The sequence below is a fragment of the Saccopteryx leptura genome, chromosome 9 (assembly GCF_036850995.1).
Source record: "Saccopteryx leptura isolate mSacLep1 chromosome 9, mSacLep1_pri_phased_curated, whole genome shotgun sequence".
NCBI classification, from domain to species: Eukaryota; Metazoa; Chordata; class Mammalia; order Chiroptera; family Emballonuridae; genus Saccopteryx; species Saccopteryx leptura.
Genome location: NC_089511.1, coordinates 30,116,563 through 30,137,541, shown reverse-complemented (window position 1 = coordinate 30,137,541; position 20,979 = coordinate 30,116,563). Strand labels below are relative to the sequence as shown.

Sequence of the window (20,979 nt, the reverse complement as noted above, 5' to 3'; positions counted from 1 at the left end):
GAGGCCAACTCTTGAACCAATCCAGCCACTGGCAGAAGAGAGAGAGAAGGGAGGAGAAGGAGGGGAAGAAAAGCAGATGGTCACTTCTCATGTATGCCCTGACCGGGGATGGAACCCAGAAGTCCACATGCCAGGCCAATGCTCTATCTACACTGAGACAACCAACCAGGGCTACACTAGCCAACATCTTGCCGAGGAAGCTAGATTAAAATTCATGTCATTCGACAAAAATTGACATGTCCTCTCATAGTGTCAAATCTAATCAGTGGTACTTTAACACACTTCAGATGAGAACACACAGTGTTGTGAAATACAGGAAAAATAAAATTGTATACTTGAGACTTTAAAGGCTTCATTCCTGAATCCCCTCCAATTGCATGAGCCTTCTGAGGACAAGTTTGAAAAGCATGATTTAAATATACTAGTAAATACTCTTTGGAGTCAGTATTAGATGGCAGGTTTTGATGAGCAGTTTTGTACTAGAATTAAGATAGACATTCTAAAATTAAGGCCATACAGGGTTACATGTAAATATCAACCTGTCATTTGCCACTATAAATAAAACAATACAACTTTATAACTAGAATGACTGATACATTTTCTTATCAAAAGTAGCTTCAGCCTGACCAGGCAGTGGCGCAGTGGATAAAGCATAGGACTGGGATGCGGAAGGACCCAGGTTAGAGACCCTGAGGTCGCCAGCTTGAGCGTGGGGCTCATCTGGTTTGAGCAAAGCTTACCAGCTTGGACCCAAGGTCGCTGGCTCGAGCAAGGGGTTACTCAGTCTGCTGAAGGCCCGCGGTCAAGGCACATATGAGAAAGCAATCAATGAACAACTAAAGTGTCCCAACGAAAAACTGATGATTGATGCTTCTCATCTCTCTCCGTTCCTGTCTGTCTGTTCCTATCTATCCCTCTCTCTGACTCTCTTAAAAAAAAAAAAAATAGCTTTAGCCTTGGCTGGATGGCTTGGTTGGTTGGAGTACTGTCCAGATAGGCAGAGTTTGGCAGTTCATTCCCCGGTCAGGGCGCATACAGGAACAGATCAGTGTTTCTGTCTCTCTCACTAAAATCAATCGATTTTTAAAAACCGATTGATTTTTGTTGTTGACCTGACTGGGGATCAAACCCACAATCTTGGTGTATTGGGACAATGGTCTAACCCAGTGTTTTTTCTTTCTTTTTTTTTTTTTTAAAGATTTTATTTATTGATTTTAGAGAGAGGAAAAAGAAACATGGTGGGGGAGGCGTGGGAAGCATAAACTGGTAGTAGTTGCTTCTCTTATGTGCCTTGAATGGGGAAGCCTGGGATTTCGAACCAGTGACCTTAGCGTACCAGGTTTATGCTTTACCCATTGCGCCACCATAGGTCAGGCCATCAATTTTTAAAAAAGTAGCTTCAAATCTTACATGGCATCTTTCAGGTAAGTCTATAAAAATTTTCTACCTTTATTTTTCCTTTATGTCAAGGGAGCCAGAAGCAGTATTTGGTTTTCCTGCAAATTAGTGACTGAGCAAAGAACTACTCATATTCTAACCCACTTTTGTTCTTAAGCCAGAACCACATTATTTACAAAAAGTCACCCCAATATATATAAAATGGCCACATTTGGAAAATGCATGAGCTGTACTAATTTTGTTTGAATAAATTTTCTAAAAACTTAAATCCTAAGATGTATAGTTTTCATCACAATAAAAACTTTATATCAAAATAGAATATTTGGTAATGGAGTATCTTTTCATTTTGTATTAGGAAAACTGTTAACATATTTTTATAACCAAAGGTAAAACAATAATGAAAATAACTAGCACAATCATTTCATCATGTGACTTTCAGAAGACAATGAGTTTGTGAACAAATTAAGGCAACAACGTAAGTCACATTAAGAGTAGGTTGAAGAATTCACACAAAAAGGGAGAATTCTTACTTCTCTTTAATCACCGAATTTCAGTTTTTACAAATAATCTTAGGACAATTCAGGGAACTAAGGTTTGAGGGAAAGCAGTTCTTACTTGTACATGAAGAACTATCACATGCTCCATTTTCTGTAAATAACTTTACTGGCTGGATTTACAAACACTGTCACAGAGACAAAAAAAAAATTTTTTTTTAAGTCATTAGATCACTGCATTTATATTTACAAAGAGCCATAAACATGCATTTCTCCTTTACTAGGAGGATTTAAATAGATGTTTGGACATTAAGGCAGTGATAATTCTAAAACACAATGAAATCCTAAGTTAAGGCTTTGTTTGTTTTGGAATCCATGTTCAAAGGAAACTGTGACCAAAGCAAACTTTTATCTACCCGGTCAAGTTCCTATGTCTAGGATATCCATTATGAATACTAATTCTATGAAACAGGAATCAGCAACACAATTTAAAGAATCAATAGTCCCCTCCTTAGGTTTTACTTTGAGGATTAGCCTTCAGCGGCACAAGTGTCTGCCACAGAACAGAGCATTGGGGGGGGTGGTGGTAAGGGGCGGGTCAAGTTAGAAAACCTATAGGCTATACTGATTTTTACTTGCTTGAAAGTTGGCCAACAATCAAGTATTCAGGATTTCTGAAATTCAGAAAACCCCCAAAGCATCCTTGTTCATGTTCCCATCACAAAACATAGATGTTCTTGATTACTGAAGCATCAGTTCACCTCAGTTTTCTTTGAACACTGGTTAGTACTTCCATTTCTAAACAAAGCAACAAAATGCAGAAGCTGGATCTATTCTAATTACTATCCTCAAGGCACAGAGAATATCCTTGCTAGACCAATGTCTTTCATTAGTCAAGGAAAAGATGAGAGGTGGATAAAAAGAAGAATCACTTTAAAGTAACTGTTGATTGCACTCTTCCCTTTCAAGCTAATGAAATGTACTGCAATTTAGAAGAGGAATGTCCTTGTCCCATTCCATTGTTTTTTTTTTAAACATTTAGAGTGAGAAAACTCAGCTCCAGTCTGTGTACTTTGACAAACAGCTCTGGACGGCCTACTGTAGGGAACGGGAGGGGATGTTTGTAGGGCACATCCCAGAATGAGCTAAAAAGGCATGACTTCACAACCCACTGGAATGACTGTTATTAGACTGGAAGGATCACTATTTACACTAAGTGCTGGTTGTTACTACTTCAAGCAGTACTTTTGTAATACACATCTTCTGGGGAAATATTGTACTCTTACATTGGTATCAATAATAGTTCATGTAGAGAAGGAATGACAATAACTACATGAACACTGCCTAAAAAGCTAAAGGCAGATGTAATTTTCTTTTGTGTCTGCAAGTCAGAAAAGAGATGTCAAAGCAGAGGAAGCTGCAAGGAGCATAGTCTCAATCCATTTCAGCATTGGCATTTAAATCTGATGGCGTGGCATCAAATTTCTTTAGGTATTACTATCAGGAAACAGGAATTACTAACAAGCACTGTCAAAAATATTCTAGGTTCAATTTAAGTAATTCACATTTCAACTAAAATATTTTGGAGATTTGAAAAGTCTGCATCCTAGTACCTGTTAAGCTTAGCTTCAGCTAAATGACCAGATGGGTTTTAAAGGTGTGAAATTCCTTTTTTTTTTTTTAAGATGGGAAAACTAGCTGTGAAAGGGCAAATGTAGGCAACACAATACAATCCTTTTTAGATCAACATCTTCACTTTATAATACACTCACATTTATACACAAATTTCATGTTTACAAGTACAAAAGGCAAAGAACCTCAAAGGATCAAAGTAATTACATTCCACAAAGTTAATACTGTGGTCTCCCCTCTTCATTTTTGCAATCCAGAAGGAAATTGTAAATGCCATCTCACAGGTGGACTCCCCTTTTAGAAGTTGGAGACTGTGTGTGGTTCTGCACATGTCTGGGTTTCTACGGAGCTGAACTGAGATTCCATTGTGTTCCAGGCCAAATCGGCAAGAAGAAAGTCATCCATTGCTGTTTGTGTTTCATTGCTGGTGAAGAACAAGCTCCCCAGGGTTTCAAAGCCAGAATGCATGGTCTGCGTTTCTGTGCTGTTCAACTGAACCTTGCTTTCTAGAGCAGACAGGCTTTTAGCCGAGGAGATTCCTTCAGTTTGGGTCTCGGTGTCAGATGAATCAGTACTCATGGAAAAGCTGGAGTGTTTCAGAATACTTCCCAGAGGCAGATGAGGACTACTGTCTAAAAAGAAGTTTAAGTCTGTCTGTGTCTGCGTGTCAAACATTTCAAGGCCTAAGAAATTAGAATTTCCCCTGCAGCTGTAGGGCTGGGGAGAAGTGTCTGCAAGAAAGAAGTCAGTTTGGGTCTCAATGTCCAGTGACTCTAAGACTGGTTCAGTGGTCATGGTGTTAAGCTCACTGTCTTCCGTCTGAGTCTGGATATTTGAGGCTGAAAAGAACTCCTCAATATCAAAATCAATTGCAGGATTCTGGGCTGAGCCAGATGGGAGCTGGGTGTCAGATCCAGTATTCGTGTCAGCCAGAAGACTACGATTGTCCAGAGTCTGACCAGGCAGATTACTTGACAAGATGTTTTCTAAGTCACTTAATAAATCCATAGTTTGGGTCTGATTATCTGTCATGTTCTGGGAAGGAAGCATACTGTTCTGTGCACTGAAGTTTATAATTGGTGCAGATTTCTCAATATCTTGATTTAAAGTTTTAGGGTGGTTCTGAGGTAACAAGCCATGAGTTACAGTCTCTCCTACTAAGCTGCTGCTTATAATACTGTCTGTAGAAACACCATATGATGAATGGATACTCTCAAAAATGCTGCCGCACATAACAGCTTGGTCCATTTGTACTCGGTCATCTGCTGGACTATCTATTCCACTTGTTTGAGTTTCTCTGGAAATCCCACCTGACTGGAAACAGACATCTAGAAATGCCTCAGTCTGAGCAGCTATAGATGAAGTCACCTTAGAGCTGGGCACAAACGTCTGAGTATGAACACTGATGGGAAGAGAAACTTGAGAACCAAACGTCAAATCAGTCTGAGAACAAGAAGACACAGAGGAATCAGGGCTCACCCACTGGGCAGAAGGTATCAAGTGTTGTGTGGCGTAAGACAGATCTGTCTGTACATTGATTGAAGAAATGCTGTTCTTTTGACATGTGTTCCCTAGTTCTTGTAAAGGATTAGACAAACTTTTACTCAAGTTCACTTGAACACCTGTACTAATTGGCTCAACAGCAACAGGATTTACAATTTTTGAAACAGGGAGGCTCTCCTTAAGAGAGCAGGCCTCTGAATCAAGGCCGAGGATCAGGGTTCCTATGGATAAGGGCAGTAAGTGCACAGCACCCGGGGCAGAGCCCTGATGATTGACGCCTAACGCCACAGGCTGGGCCGAGGAGTCAGCTGTAGGCACAAAGACAGGCATAGGAGAAAACTGCATAACGGGTAGTTTAACCAGTGCCACTCTGGGCTTTGGTAAAAGCAACTTCTGAGGATATCTTGGAGCTGTTGTAAGAGTCTGCTTTCTGGCTTTAGAGTGGCAAGAGTCTTCAAAAGAAGTGACTAGCTTTATTTCTGAAGTTTCTAATTCTTGAGTGTCTGGTCTTGGGGCTGGTTGGCTGCTCAGTGATTCAATGGTCTTACTGGACAACTTCTGGTTGTGCAGGCAGTTTTCCATTTTCCTTTTCTTACCAGGTGGATCCCTGAAAACAATGACAGGTAAAAAGAGGTCAGATTCAACCCAGTGAGAGAAATCCCTTCTTTTGCAGCTCTTTGAGACCTGGGCCTGCTCCACAGCAGGCAGAAGTTCAGAAACATCCAGACAGAGAAGAAGGAAGCATACCTTTCTGGGGGAGGAGGAGTTACAGCTCTAAGGACTAGAACTCAACTTAGATCTCTAAGCATAAGGAAACTAACATTATCTAATGCAAGTTTTATCGCTTCTAAAGTAGAAAGCTAGTAGTACCCCATATATAAATTTGACCTTTAAAATGAAGTAGTTTCACAGTAAGGGACCCGCAAAGGGAGTTGGCAGAAAGAATAAGGAAGGACTGGGTCAAGCAGACACGGATCCTTTGTTAGTACTGCTGCCATTTCTTAAAGTCCCTTCTTCCATGTAACAACTTTTCTCCATTACTCCTCCTTTCTTACACTAGAGGCTTTCCAGGTCATGTGAAACCCTTCCTACAGCTATTGACTTTGGGCCACAGTTCTTCCCCTTTACCTGTGTTCTTCAGGGATCTCATGGCCAGTTCGGTAGATGTGGGACTGTAATGCAGTTCTGCTGGCATAGGGACAGCCACACGTGCACTGGAAGGTCTTGCCACAATCCTCTGCGTGTCTTTTTAAGTCCCATTCAGTGCCATATGAATTGCTGCACTTACTACATTTATGCTTCTTTTCCGCGTGCATTTTCATAAAGTGCTAGGAAGAACACAAAGGGACCAGAATGAAAAACTACAACTGCTCAAAATATTTCAGACCATCAACATACTCAAATTAACAGTGATTTTACATGATAAAACATAGCAGTCCAAATCAAAAGAATGTAAAAGCAGGCAAATTGCAGTTTATCAAACGCCTCTTGTCCCTATCACTTTTGCTTTGTGGAAAGTGTGGAGACAGTTTTGGAAACAATTCTTGGTACCCAGTATTTAGGTTCTAATCTATACATAAGTGCTGCAGAACAAAGTCTTTGGCAATACTTCCCACAGGACCCCCTCCAGCAAGCCCTGGGGGAAGTATTTCATCTGTCAGTTTCTTCCAGTTCTGGATCACCTCTTTCCCAGTAGCTGGGCCCCTCCCTCCTTTTAAGATAGCTGCTTCTGAAGTAATTCTTTCACTGCATCCTGCAGTTTCTTACTCCTTCGGGGAAACATTTTCTTTCTGCCTTGTCTGACCTTGGAGGCGCAGAATCACACAAAAGATATGAAGTACCCATTATCTCCTTCTTTGCATTGGTTGTTTTCTCTCTCTGGATCTACTTCTGGACACCTTCCCTTCCAGAACAAGCCCCGTTTCCTTTGCTTGCATTACACCTTACTCATCTTTCCCAACTGGAAGACTCTTGTGCGGTAGTTTCTGCTCAATTCTCTAGATGTTTGGTAAGTAATCAGAATGCACACTAGGTTTATACCATTTGCATTTCATCCTCAGAGAAATATATTTAAGATAAGTAAAATACCTGTTTTACGAGAGAAAATTGAGAAAATGGCCTTTCAGGGCCTCTAGGGCATCCTTCGATTGGACAACAGTAGAATTTTGGTACAGTTTTCAAATCTTTTCTTATTGTTGGATTTACTATGCCATCCTGAAAAAGAAAAATTGCTTTAAATAATTATTTTCAAAAAAGAATCCAATACAGCAGGCTGGGCATGAAAACAAGGAATGATTAAAAATGGGAACAAGGGATCTTTTTTGGGAAATGAAAATATCCTAAAATTGAATTGTGGTGATGATGGTTACACAATACTAAAATAACTGAATTATTCACTTAAAGTGGGTAAATTTTATGGTGTGTAAACTATCACTTCAAACTACATTGTTTAAAATCCTATCTGTTCCTTTAAACTATATTTATCCTAAACCTACAATCGCTGCCTTTTGTGGATGAAAACGGGGCTCTATAACAAACATAACTGGGCGATCTGCCCGTCGGTTCCTAACAGAGCAGATCAGGGTGAGCAGTCAGGCCTCAGGTCTGTAACATCCCTAGAAACAGTTTATCTTTGCCTTATGTAAACCCTGCCCATTGTTTTTGTACATTTAGGTTAACACGCCTTTGAAGGGCCTCTTTTTCATCCCTCAAATGTGTAATCACCCTCAAGAGAGCACATAATCTTGTTAACTATCCTGCAATTCAGCCATAAAAAGACTTCCCCGACTTGCTTTTTCTCACTTTCATGTAATCTCCCTTCTTAATTCTAAATGTATAAAAGAAAATGCAAAGTTATTCTTTTTTATTTGGTAAGAGACAGTTGATAATGAGAAGCATCAACTAGTAGTTGCATCACTTCAGTTGTTCACTGACTGCTTCTAATATGTGCCTTGACCAGGGGGCTTCAAGCCCAGCCAGTGACCCCTTTGCTCAAGCCAGTGACCATGGGGTCATGCCTGTGATCCCACACTCAAGCCAATGACCCCCATGCTCAAGCTGGTGAGCCTGAGTTCAAGCCAGTGACTTCGGGGTCTCAAACCTGGAACCTCAGCATCCCAGGTTGATGTTCTTTCTCCTGTACTACCACTGGTCAGTTTGCATCCTGATCATTCTGGGAAGCATTTTTCTTAGTTGAGATTTCGCTTCCAGGCTTGTCTTCTGTTTGGTACATATAAACTCTTAAAAACCTCATAAAATTTTTCTACAGGTTCTTAATCAACATCTTAAAGCCACTTCTTTATTTGCAAGTGGTATATTGACAGTTTATCAGGCTCAAGATTTCTGTATCATCCTTAAGTCTTCCCTTGCTTTTTATACTACCCCCAGTGTCTTAGTGTGAACATCTGAAAAAAACTACTTTGACTATGATGTCACTTTCCTGATAAATAGCATCGTGACTTTCTCTATCACACTGCCCCTAAAGTAGCTAAAGCTAGTTGACCCAACTTTTATGTAGCATGCTACATTTAAAATTAATAATTATTATAATGACCAGTACTAACATAGCTTTTACTACTGTGTCAGGCTCTGTTCTAAGCACTTTATATATATTAACTTGTAATTTTAATAATCCTTTATTATTATTATTATTATTATTATTATTATTTTAGTAATCCTTTATTATTTTGATTGACTTTTTGGCTAGGAGTTTTCAAATACTTGGTAAATTAATTTAGCTTGAAGTACTCTATCTTGTTGCCTTTGATGACATACTTTGTTGACAAACCTCAGGTGTAAGACCCCTGATGACCTCTAGCATAATTCATGTCTAAATGCCTTCCAGGTGGCCCTAAAGGAAGGTGGGACAGCGGGCCTCTCTACAGGTCACTGGAAACAACAGGACATGCGCCGAGGCCTCAGCTGCTATTGCAGCACCTAGATGTTCTGGTCCCCTAATGTTCTGATGAGAAAGGATTCATTACTTTTGGAACCTGCCCATCTCCTTTCCCATCAGTGAGCATCCAAAGAAAGCAGAAATTAATAACTGCCTGGATCAGACTTCTCTCTAGTGGAACATGTTGATCTTATTGAAGTATGTGTCCATTAATTTAGAGGGGAGAAGAAGCCATTTTTGTTTTACTTTTAAACAACATAATTTATCTTTCAACGATGTCATATTCAGTCAGTTTTCCTTCACCTCTTTCACACTGGTCCATCTTTTATAATCCTATGGTGCTGCACTGTCTAGATATTCATATTCATTTGGGTTATTTAAATGATCTCCTAAATAATTTTTCTTCCTATTAAAATGTTATAGCAAATTTGACGTTCCAAAAAATTATCTGTATATATCATCTAATTAATGCTCTTTTAAAAAAAGGTATGTAAAATAAAATCCCTCACTATGCTTCCAATTTACCATTATAAACATATCCCTTTCTGTTTCCTTTTCATATACTATCCGACTCAGCCTAACATTCTTCATACTTCCAATTCCACCTTTTTTTTGAGAGAGAGAGAGAAAAAAAGAGAGAGAGAGAGAGAGACAGGAAAGGAGAGATGAGAAGCATCAACTCATAGTTGTGGCACCTTAGTTGTTCACTGATTGCTTTATTATATGTGCCTTGACCGGGGTTGGGGGTGGGCTCCAGCCAAGCCAGCTACCTTGGGGTCATGTCTATGATCCCATGCTCAAGCCAGTGACTCTGCTTCAAGCCAGATGAGCCCGTGCTCAAGCTGGCAACCTTGAGGTTTTGAACCTGGGTCCCCAGCATCTCAGGCTGATATTCTATCCACTGTGCCACCGCCTGGCCAGGCCAACTCCACCTTCTATATCCATTTTTGGATGACTGTCCTTCATTGAAGGTCTAGTTTGTCCCACATCCTTCTGTCTCCCTTCAAGCAGAAAGCAACAGTGGAAAGAACACTGTGGCTGTAAGCCATTTCTACCACTGATTTGTGGTGTGGCCATAGATAGGGTCTTTAATCTCTCAGAGCCAGTTTACTCATTTCTAAAACAGAATAGAGTAGCCTGACCAGGTGGTGGTGCAGTGGATAGAACGTCGGACTGGGATGCGGAAGGACCCAGGTTTGAGACCCCGAGGTTGCCAGCTTGAGGGCGGGCTCATCTGGCTTGAGCAAAAACAAGCTCACCAGCTTGGACCCAAGGTCGCTGGCTCCAGCAAGGGGTTACTCGGTCTGCTGAAGGCTCGCGGTCAAGGCACATATGAGAAAACAATCAATGAATAACTAAGAAGTTGCAACGCGCAACAAAAAACTAATGATTGATGCTTCTCATCTCTCTCCGTTCCTGTTTGTCTGTCCCTGTCTATCTCTGCCTCTGTAAAAAACAAAACAAAACAAAAAACATGCTTACTAAAACAGAATACAGTAGTTGACTCTCAGGATTATCTTGTATTGGATTAGCACAGAGCCTAGCCCAGATCACATTCGCAATTAACAGCACTCCCTTGTTCTGTTCACCAACCAGATCTAAAGATCTAGTCCTTCAATGAATTCCAAGATGGTATCTAATTTAAGCTATATTAAAAAAATTTTCTTTTTGAGTTTTTAGAGAGAGTGGATGAGGGTGGGAAAGAGGGAGAAACACCTATTTGTTGTTCCCCTTATACATGCATTCACTGGTTCATTCTTATATGTGCCCTAACTGGGGATCAAACCCATAACCTTGGTGTATCAGGATGATGCTCTAACCAACTCAGCTACCTGGCCGGGACTAACTTATATACCATCATTTTCTTCTAGTTTCAGTCTCCCCAATCAACTACATTTCTTGGGAGCAGAAACTATTTTATACACCTCTTGATATTGCCTTCACCCTTAAAGAAGAGAGCAACTACATGCTAAATGCAGAGCCTTTTAGAAAGGCAGTCCAGTGTAGGCAGTGGTCTCAACCCTGGTGGCCTGTGAAGAGTCAATCACTTGAGGCACTTAAAAAGAAAACACCTATGCCTGGACCCACCCTTGGTTATTCTGATATAATTAGATTTGGATGGGGTTTGGGGATCTCTATTTTTTTTTTTTTGTAAGTGAGAGGCAGGGAGGCAGAGAGACAGACTCCTGCATGTGCTCAGACTGGGATCCATTGGCAAGCCCTCTAACTGGGAGATGCTCTGTCCATCTTGGGCCGCTGTTCCACAACTGAGCTATTTTAGTGCCTGAGGGGAGGCCATGGAGCAATTCTCAGTGCCTGGGGCCAACTTTGCTTGAACCATTTGAGTGATGGCTATGGGAGGGAAAGAGAGAGTGAGAGAGATAGAGAGGTTGAGGTGGAGAAACAGATGGTCACTTCTCCTGTGTGCCCTGACTGGGAATCGAACTCGGGACTTCCACATACCATGCCGATGCTTTACTGCTGAGCCAACCCTGCTGGTCAGGCCCAGAGTATTTTCAATGCCCTAAAAATCCTGTGCTCTGCTTATTCATAACATCCTTCTCCTTAAACCCTGGTAACCATTAACCTTTATACTGTCTCCATAGTTTTGCCTTTTCTAAAATGTGTCAATTAGTTGGAATCATACAGTATGTAGTTTTTCCAGATTCTTTTCTTTTCTTTTTTTTGTGTGACAGAGACAGAGAGAGGGACAGATAGGAATAGACAGACAGGAAGGGAGAGAGATGAGAAGCATCAATTCTTTGCTGTGGCACCTTAGTTGTTCATTGATTGCTTTCTCATATGTGCCTTGATGGGAGGGGGCTATAGCAGATCGAATGACCACTTGCTCAAGCCAGTGACCTTGGGCTTCAAGCCAGCGACCTTTGGACTCAAGCCAGTGACCATGGGGTCATGTCTATGATCCCACACTCAAGCCAGCAACCCCGTGCTCAAGCTGGTGAGCCCACACTCAAGCCGGTAATCTTAGGGTTTCAAACCTGGGTCCTCTGTGTCCCAATCTGATGCTCTATCCCAGGAGTCGGGAACCTTTTTGGCAGAGAGCCATGAATGCCACATATTTTAAAATGTAATTTCGTGAGAGCCATACAACGACCCGTGTACGTTAAGCATTATCCAATAAAAATCTGGTATTGTCCTGGAGGACAGCTGTGATTGGCTCCAGCCACCCACAACCATGAACATGAGCGGTAGGAAATGAATAGATTGTAATACATGAGAATGTTTTATATTTTTAATGTTTTTTTTTAATTAAAGATTTGTCTGCAAGCCAGATGCAGCCATCAAAAGAGTCACATCTGGCTCGTGAGTCATAGGTTCCCGACCCCCGCTCTATTCACTGTGCCACTGCCTGGTTGGGCTAGATTGTTTTTTCTCACTTGGCAATTTGCACATAAATTTCCTCCATGTCTTTTCATGGCCTAATAGCTTACTTCTCTTTAGCACTGAATAATATTCCATTTTCTAGGTGTACCACAGTTTATCCATTCACCTACTGAAGGACATCTTGGTTGCTTCCAAGTTTGCTTTTTTTTTGGTGGCAGAGACAGAGAGAGTCAGAGAGAGGGACAGACAGACAGGAATGGAGAGAGATGAGAAACATCAATTCTTCGTTGCGGTTCCTTAGCTGTTCATTGATTGATTTCTCATATGTGCCTTGACCAGATGTGGGGGGGCTACAGCAGACTGAGTGACCCCTTGCTTAAGCCAGTGACCTTGGGCTCAAGCTGGTGAGCTTTGCTCAAACCTGATGAACCCGCACTCAAGCTGGCGACCTCAGGGTCTCGAACCCGGGTCCTCCATGTCCCAATCCGATGCTCTATCCACTGCGCCACCGCCTGGTCAGGCTGCTTCCAAGTTTTGAGAAGTTATTCACTCCTCTTTTTTATTTTTATTTTTTTTTATTTTCCTTTGTATTTTCTTTTCTTTCTTTTTATTTTTTTATTTTTCTGAAGCTGGAAAAGGGGAGGCAGTCAGACAGACTCCCGCATGCGCCTGACCAGGATCCACCTGGCATGCCCACCAGGGGGCGATGTTCTGCCCCTCTGGGGCATTGCTCTGTTGCATCCAGAGCCATTCTAGCGCCTGAGGCAGAGGCCACAGAGCCATCCCCTGCACCCGGGCCATCTTTGCTCCAATGGAGCCTTGGCTGCGGGAGGGGAAGAGAGAGACAGAGAGGAAGAAGAAGGGGAGGGGTGGAGAAGCAGATGAGTGCTTCTTCTGTGTGCCCTGGCCGGGAATCGAACCTGGGACTCCTGCACGCCAGGCCGACGCTCTACCACTGAGCCAACCGGCCAGGGCCTTTCACTCCTCTTTTTAAAATGTCTTCTATCACCTCCTCATCTTTCCTTTTCCCCTGTTACTATAATTATTCAAGTTCTCCTAACTGTAAGAACCATAACCTCCTAACTAATTTCTAAAATGTCAATCTTTTTCATGTAAAGGTGTTAGATTCATCTTTCTAAAGTATAGCTCTGATCATGTCATTACCTCCCTCATTCAAACATTTTCAGCAGTATCCCAATACTATCCAAGCCCAAATTTCTTTAGCCTGGAACATTCAAGTCGCTTGCCGTATAGCTTCAAACTGCCATGCTCTTCTGTCATTTCTCTATTATAGCTAATGAAACTACCATATTTTTCGCTCTATAAGATGCACCTGACTATAAGACACACCTAGGATTTTAAGGAGGAAAATAAGAAAAAAAATATTCTGACCCAAATGGTGTGTTAAAATATTTAATAAAATACCGTATTTTTTGCTCCATAAGACACACAGGCATTTTCACCTCCACTTTTGGGGGGGAAAAAGTGCGTCTTACGGAGCGAAAAATACAGTACTTAAAATTCTCCAAACCATTTCAAGGAAAGGAATATATTTGTATTTTCTGTTGCATTTGGGATTGTTTTAAACAGAGTAAATGTTCAATAAAAAATTGTGGTGTTACACTGAATATGCTCAAGTGGCCATCAAAACCAGAATGTATCACACATCAGGATGAGACATTAAAGACAGCCATTAAACATCAACAATCTCCTTGCTGTTATTATAGGCGTGGCAATAACCTGACACTGCTGACTTCCCAGTTCTCAGAGGGCCAATTCTTCAGCTTCTGACATCACTGTCTCTCCACCCCACTTCTGGGCCTTCTTCCCATTCTTGTCCTGAGACAGTAAGAGCAAAGGCTGGCCGAGATGAGAACAGAGGAGATAAGAAATGGTGATGGCACAATAAGACATGAAGTGAGAGAGCAATGTTTTTGTTCTGAAGTTCTATAAACATTTAAGAAAATTCACCAGACCCTTTGTGCCTTATCTTTTGTGTACATAACTGAAAAAAAAAGTACACAGAAAATTATAAATACATAAAATATTTCATGTTTTGTGTATTTTTGGGGGGTGCTTGTTTATGAAACATTTTAAAATAAAAGTAAACATTTTTTTTTTTTCCTGAAGTGAGAAGCGGGAAGCAGAGAGACAGACTCCCGCATGTGCCTGACCGGGATCCACCCTGCAAGCCCACTAGGGGACAATGCTCTGCCCATCTGGGGCCATTGCTCCATTGCAGCCAGAGCCATTTTAGTGCCTGAGGCAACGCCATGTTCCCATCCTCACAGCCTGGGCGAACTTGTTCCAATGGAGCCATGGCTGCGGGAGGGGAAAAGACAGCTGTGTGCCCTGACCGGGAATCGAATCCAGGACATCCACAAGCCGGGTCGATGATCTACCACTGAGCCAACAGGCTAGGGCCTTTAAAATAAAAATAAAAATTTCATAAAATGTTTATGAAACATTTTAAGTAAAATAATTTTAAAAGGAACCCATGAGAGGAAACAAAGAAATAAACATGATGGAATAAAGTAAACATACCGAAGAGAAACGCAAGAGGAAGGACACAAATGAAGATGATAGGGTGAAAGGAAAGACTGTAATAATCACGGCAAAAATCAGAAGAAAAGGCATCGGAGCTACTCTAGCACCTGACTGCCTTCACAGAAAGCATCTAAGAAGGAAACCAGTTTGCTTTGTTGTTCTTATTGTAAATTTAAAATTAGAAGTCTTTGTACAATATGGTTTACAGAGCAACTTGGAACTATTCCTTTCCTTGGCTTTTAAAAAACTTCCTGGAAAATACATGATTAAAAGCAAACCCCTGGGCTGAACACAATACAAAACCCCTTAAGCATGTTTTAAAATATAAATGTTGCTGGATAAGAGGTTCTTTAAGGGCTCTCTCTCCTGTGCTTTTCACTGCTTTCAAACACAATGAATAAAAGAATGGCTAACAAGTTGAGAGGAATACAGGGGAGGGGGGATGCAATCGGGGCAACACTAGAATCTATGTAAACACAATAAATTAAATAAAAAAAATAAATTTAGTTATTTAAGAAAAAAAAAAAAGAATTGCTATCAAGAAATGCCCGTTTACTCCTACTCTCCCTTTCCCTGAATCACCGGCTTTCACTTCTCCATGGATTACCCCTATAGGCAAGGCCAAACTAGGGTATTTTGATTTCCTTATAGGATACGGACTATAGACATATATCTTAAGAACCCACATGAAACCAAAAGGCAGCTTGTACCCTTTACCTCACAATCCCACTCTTATTCATCATCCTTCACAAGGGTTTGTTAATCATTTCTGTTAAGGAATATCTGGTTAGGGGCAGGGTATCCTGTGCGGAAAGATTAGAATAGAATAAGCACCATACAGAAAATAATGTGGAAGGGAATGAAAATGATCTCAATTAGAAAAATATAAAAACTAGGAAAAAAACTAGAATTATGCAAATAGCTGTAACCAAGAGAAAAGGAAAATTTCCACTGAATATTATGCAAATGAGCCAACCACATCAACTTGGACTAGCTTCAGAGCAGAAAGTAGGTGTACACACGTGACTATTAGTGGAGTCTCTGGTCTAAAGATAGACCCTTTTCAAAACCATAGGGAACTCTCAGTCAGTCCTTGCCCCCAGGCTTCCTCCTTTCAATACTTAGAGAACATCAAAAGTAATATTTGAATTCAAGAGCCTCTATTCAAGATCCAGCCTGGCCTGTGGTAGCACAGTGGATAAAGCATCGACCTGGAACACTGAGGTCGCCAGTTTGAAGCCCTGGGCTTGCCTGACCTAAGCATATACGACAAGTAATCGATGAACTAAAATGAAGCAGCTATGAGTTGATACTTCTTACTCCGCAACCCCTCTCTGTAAAAACAAAACAAAACAAAACAAAACAAAACAAAAAGCCTCTATTCAGGATCCAGACTGAGAATATAGATTTGCCACACTGGGTCACTACCACTGGATACAGCTCTTTTGTCAGATAGGTCACATTCATTAAAGAAAATAAACACCCTCCCTTTCTGTCAAGACAGCAGATTCTAGGCTGCTGTGTACCATGGTTAGAAAGGCAGAATAAGTCAGTAAAGTGAGCTTGTTTGACAAGAAAAAACCAACGATGGGTCTTGGTGAGGTTTCTTTAATTCCTGCTGAAATAGGTCTCCCTAGTGACTTAGGAAGGAAACTCAGAAAAGTCCGTTTTTCTCATTGTTCAAGATTTTTAGTTCAGAAAGGGATCTTGAATATACTATGCTATCTTCAGACAAGAGAAATCTAAAAAATGAATCTGACTAGAACTGGAAGAATGCCTACATAGGTTCTAAGCATACTGATACTATGAAATACTAAAGGCTACGTAAAGATCTGACTGTCAAAGTTTGTATTCTCCTCAAACATATTCCTCCTTCTTAGGCCTATTATATCTTCTGTATTGGTATCTTCAGAATTTAAATTTACATATTTAAAAAAATAATTAGAAGTAAATCTATTGTATACATACTACCATAGTCCTGAAAAATAAGTGCTATCTTTTTTTTCCCTTGAGAGACAAAGAGAGAGAGAGAGAGAGAAAGAGAGAGAGAGAGAGAGAGAGAGAGAGAGAGAGAGAGAGAGGGAGGGAGGAAGGGAGAGAGATGAGAAGCATCAACTCGTAGTTGCATCACTTGTAGTTGTTCATTGACTGCATCTCATACGTGCCTTGACTGGGGGCTCAAGCTGAGCGGTAACCCCTTGCTCAAACTAGCGACCTTGGGCTTCAAGCCAGTGACGTTTGGGCTCAGGCAAACGACCATAGATAGGATCATGTTGATGATCTCATGATCAAGCCCATAATGCTATGCTCAAGCTGGTGAGCCTGCACTCAAGCTGGGGACCTCGGGGTTTCGAATCTGGGACCTCAGCATCCCAGGTTGATGCTCTACCCACTGCACCATCAACAGCAAATAAGTGCTATCTTTATGCTTAACAGATGCTTCATAAAGTTTTGAGAGATGCAGAGCTCTGGACAGTAATTCAAGAAAAAATACCGTTAACTGTTAAGAAATGCTTCCTAGAAGTGATGTTCAGGCCAACACAAGGAAGGTTTGCATTAGACTGACAACTTCACTTGCGCTCAGAGATGTCATGTCCACCTTAGCTGTCTATTAGGGGATGACACTGAAGGTGGTGATGGCTATTGTATGTGAGCTAAAGAGAACCAGGGGGTTAGGCTTTAGAATTTCTACAAATACATATTCATCCACTCAAGTTAAAAAACAGCAAATGAAAGGATTTAATTAAAATTTAGAATGAAAGAGAAGCACATTCCCAGAGTTACTTCACTTGTGTCCTGGAGACAATCCAAAACTATTGAGGAAAACTGCAGCATATCACCACGTACATTTCCTGTTTGGGTTCCTAATCTTCATATGAGAATGCTGCTGCATCTCTGTTCAGTTGGTGCTTTTTAAAAGGATATTACCCTTCATGGGCAATACATGTGCCCTATTAGACTTCTGTTGTTAAATCCTTATTAGAAACTTGATTTCTAAGGAAGTTTCCAAAGAGGATTTACCTGCGGATAGACAGGACATGCAATATACTAGGTAATTTAAACTTTGTCCTTAATCAACTCAGACTGCCAAAAGCTACTTATGCACAAAACTGCTTTCAGTGACTTGGGGTTTTGAATTACGTCACTGTTGGCAAAGAAAAACTCTAAATAGTGGAAGGAAACTTTCTATTGTAATGACTGAGAAATTATGATTTAATAGGTCTGAGTGGGACTGAACAGCTGGATTTCTAATAAGCTTTCTCCACAGCTGTGCATTAAAAGCTGAAAATCACCACCCACTTTTCCATAAGGTGGAAGGGATGTTATACCGCGTTCCCTCTGTCAGCAGATCCATAGGGAAAATTTCCCCGAGGTCTCATTCCTGAGCTGATTTTATCGACACTGAAACTTGTAACCGCGCAGCCACATCTGCAGCTGGCTCCCTTTGAACTACAGCTCCGCACCTCAAGGCCCGAAGGAGGTGTTGTGGGCGTGGCAGGAAGAACAGGCTTCAGGACCAGTGGCCGGGTTTAAATCCCAACACTCCTCAGGTTTCGTAATCGGCTTCTCATCCATAGAATGAGGACAAGACGCTTGTACCTCGCGAAGTTACCGCGAAGTAAGAGGCCGGCAGTCCCGGCTGGGGGGAGCCTGACAGCCGAGTGGCATGACACAGTGTTTTCCTAGTAGTACGCGTTCCCGCTTCCTAGCTCCCACCTTCCCCGGCGGGACTCCCCCCTCGGTCTGTCCCTTTTATGTACTTGAAAGCCACCTCTGATGCCGGCCGGCGGAGGCTGGACTCGCACAGCGCTTTCTGGAGCCGGGGCCGCGCCGCCCTGGCAACCGGACCCGCGCCCACGCCCCCGAGCCAGGCGCTTTGTGGCGCCAGGCCTGGGGAGGCGCCGTCCGGCGGCGGGCTCACCTGCAGGCGGTGGCTCTTGACCAGGTGCATGTTGAGCGCGGGGCTGTTGGGCAGGATCTTGCCGCACCCGCGCACAGTGCACAGGATGTTGGTCCGCACGGCCCGGGACAACTCGCTCACCGACGGCTGGATCAGCTCCCCGACCGGCGGCGCCGAACCCGCGGGCTGCTGCCTCGCCGCCGCGGGCCGAGGCCGGCTGCCCCTCAGCCGTCCAGGTGGCCCGCACAGGCCCGAGGCGGCGGCGGCTCCCCTCGCGGCCGCCACTGCGGCCGGGGCGCCCGAGGCCAGAACCGCGGGTCCCACCGCCGCCGCCTCAGAGGCCGCCATGGTTCCCGCACAGCAGCCGGGCCGAGTGTGCAGGCCCCGCCTCCCTCCATGGCCACTTCCGGCAGGGGCCGGGCCACCCAGCTCATTAGCATCCGGCCGCACCGCCCCCTGTCGGCGATGAAGTGCACGTCTGCGGAGAGCTGCTGCCAGATGAGGCGGATGGGTTTCAAAACTTCATTGGGATTCCTACGAACAGGTGTAAAGTATTGGTTCTGATGATCCATTTTTTTTTTTTGCCTCCCTAGAAACCTGGCCTCGGGAAATAATGGGATAGAGAAAAAGTAATGCGTTCAGAAATTTCCCAAAGATTAGAAAAAAACCTAAATGTTCAACAGCAGGACAGGCAACAGTAAGGTGAATTCTAGCTACGTTTATTATTTTAGGGTTTACCATGTTGCCAGACATTAGGAAATGCACTTTTCTTTTAGAGTCTCATTTTGTCCTCAAAACTGCCATAGCAGGTATGTATTAGTTAACTTTCCTCCCATTTTGCAGAGAAGTAACTAACTAGTCGTAGGTCATATTATACAAACGAAAGGATTGCTACAATTGACAGTTAATCAATTTAGGGAGGCTGGATTTACTTGTCTGTATTTTAACTGATGAAATTATATTACTATTTGGGAGACTGTAGCTCAGGGCAGGGTTCTAATACCTAAGTACCTAGAGGGACTAGGTGGGTCAGGTACAGGAGCCCATCAGGCGTAGGAAACGGGGAGAAGTGAGGTCTGTAGTGAATTGAGAGATACACCCTTTGTTTAAAGGAAGGGAGAGAGATGAGAGGTCTCAATTCTTCAGTGCAGCACCTTAGTTGTTCATTGATTGCTTTCTCATATGTGCCGTGACCAGGGGGCTCCAGCAGAGCGGGTGACCCCTTGTTCAAGCCAGTGAACCCACGCTCAAGCTGGTGAGCCTCTGCTCAAGCCAGATTAGCCTGCGTTTAAAGCCGAGGACCTCAGGGTTTTGAACCTTGGTCCTCTGCATCCCAGTCCAATGCTTTATCCACTGTGCCACCACCTGGACAGGCTGCTACTCATCTTTGATATCACTAGGTTTGTTTTTCAAGATTTTTATGTGAAAACAGCCAACTTTTTAATATTAACCTCTGTATTAGTTTTCTATTGCTGCACTAACAGATTACCACAAACTACTGGTTTAAAACAACACAGATTTGTTATTGTTGAGGAATTTAAAAAGAGCCTGGAGGCTTTGGCTAACAATACATGATAAACTCTTAAAGAAAGAAAAGTTAAAAGTCCTTATGGTAAAAAGTACATGCTTGAGAATGATCAGTCCTGCATTCTTAGCCCTAGGATTGTTCTAGGATGGTTATCAGTCAGATGTCAGGCAGTCAGGATGATAGATGCCAGGTGGTTCAGAAATGGGAGCCAGATCTGGTCGTGTCCTGTGGTCTGGACAATGAAATGTCAGGTGGATGTTTATGTGAGTCCTTCAGGAGGTAATCAGGTAGTCTGGGTACTTGAGTCCTTCAGGGGATAGTCAGAGGATTATCTGGAAGTCCATTTGTAAATCCAGGCATTGACACAGGACTGTAAAGTTCAAAAAAGTTTAAGTTCCGAGGCTAGTTTTAATAGGAATGTAATTTTTCATGCCTCAACCTTCATGTTAATAAATTAACAGCTTGGTTAAAATGACTCCATTTTATATTCTTCACTCTTTCCTCATTATCTTCCAGTTCTAGAGATCAGAAGTCTAAAATGAGTCTGCTAGGCTAAGAGCAAGGTGTCGGCAGGGCCGCGTTTCTTCTGCAGGCTCTACAGAGAAATCTTTTTACTTGCCTTTTCCAGCTTTTCAAAGTCAGTAATGGTGAGATGAGTTGTCATATCACTGATTTCTTCAGTAGTCATACCTCTTTTTTTTATTTTTATTTATTTTTAGAAAGGAGAGAGAGGGAG

The 20,979-nt window shown here is 42.3% G+C and overlaps 1 protein-coding gene across 1 annotated transcript; it reads right to left on the bottom strand.

The window, feature by feature from the left end:
- Positions 1 to 1,919: 1,919 nt before the first annotated feature.
- Positions 1,920 to 19,098, bottom strand: ATMIN (ATM interactor). The gene is made up of 4 exons (XM_066348926.1): positions 18,737 to 19,098; positions 7,116 to 7,241; positions 6,156 to 6,355; positions 1,920 to 5,634 (listed from the first exon to the last, which is right to left on the bottom strand). The coding sequence occupies exons 1-4, from the start codon at positions 19,061 to 19,063 to the stop codon at positions 3,822 to 3,824; spliced, it is 2,466 nt and encodes an 821-aa protein (XP_066205023.1). The 5' UTR covers positions 19,064 to 19,098; the 3' UTR covers positions 1,920 to 3,821.
- Between the last annotated feature and the right edge of the window lie 1,881 nt (positions 19,099 to 20,979).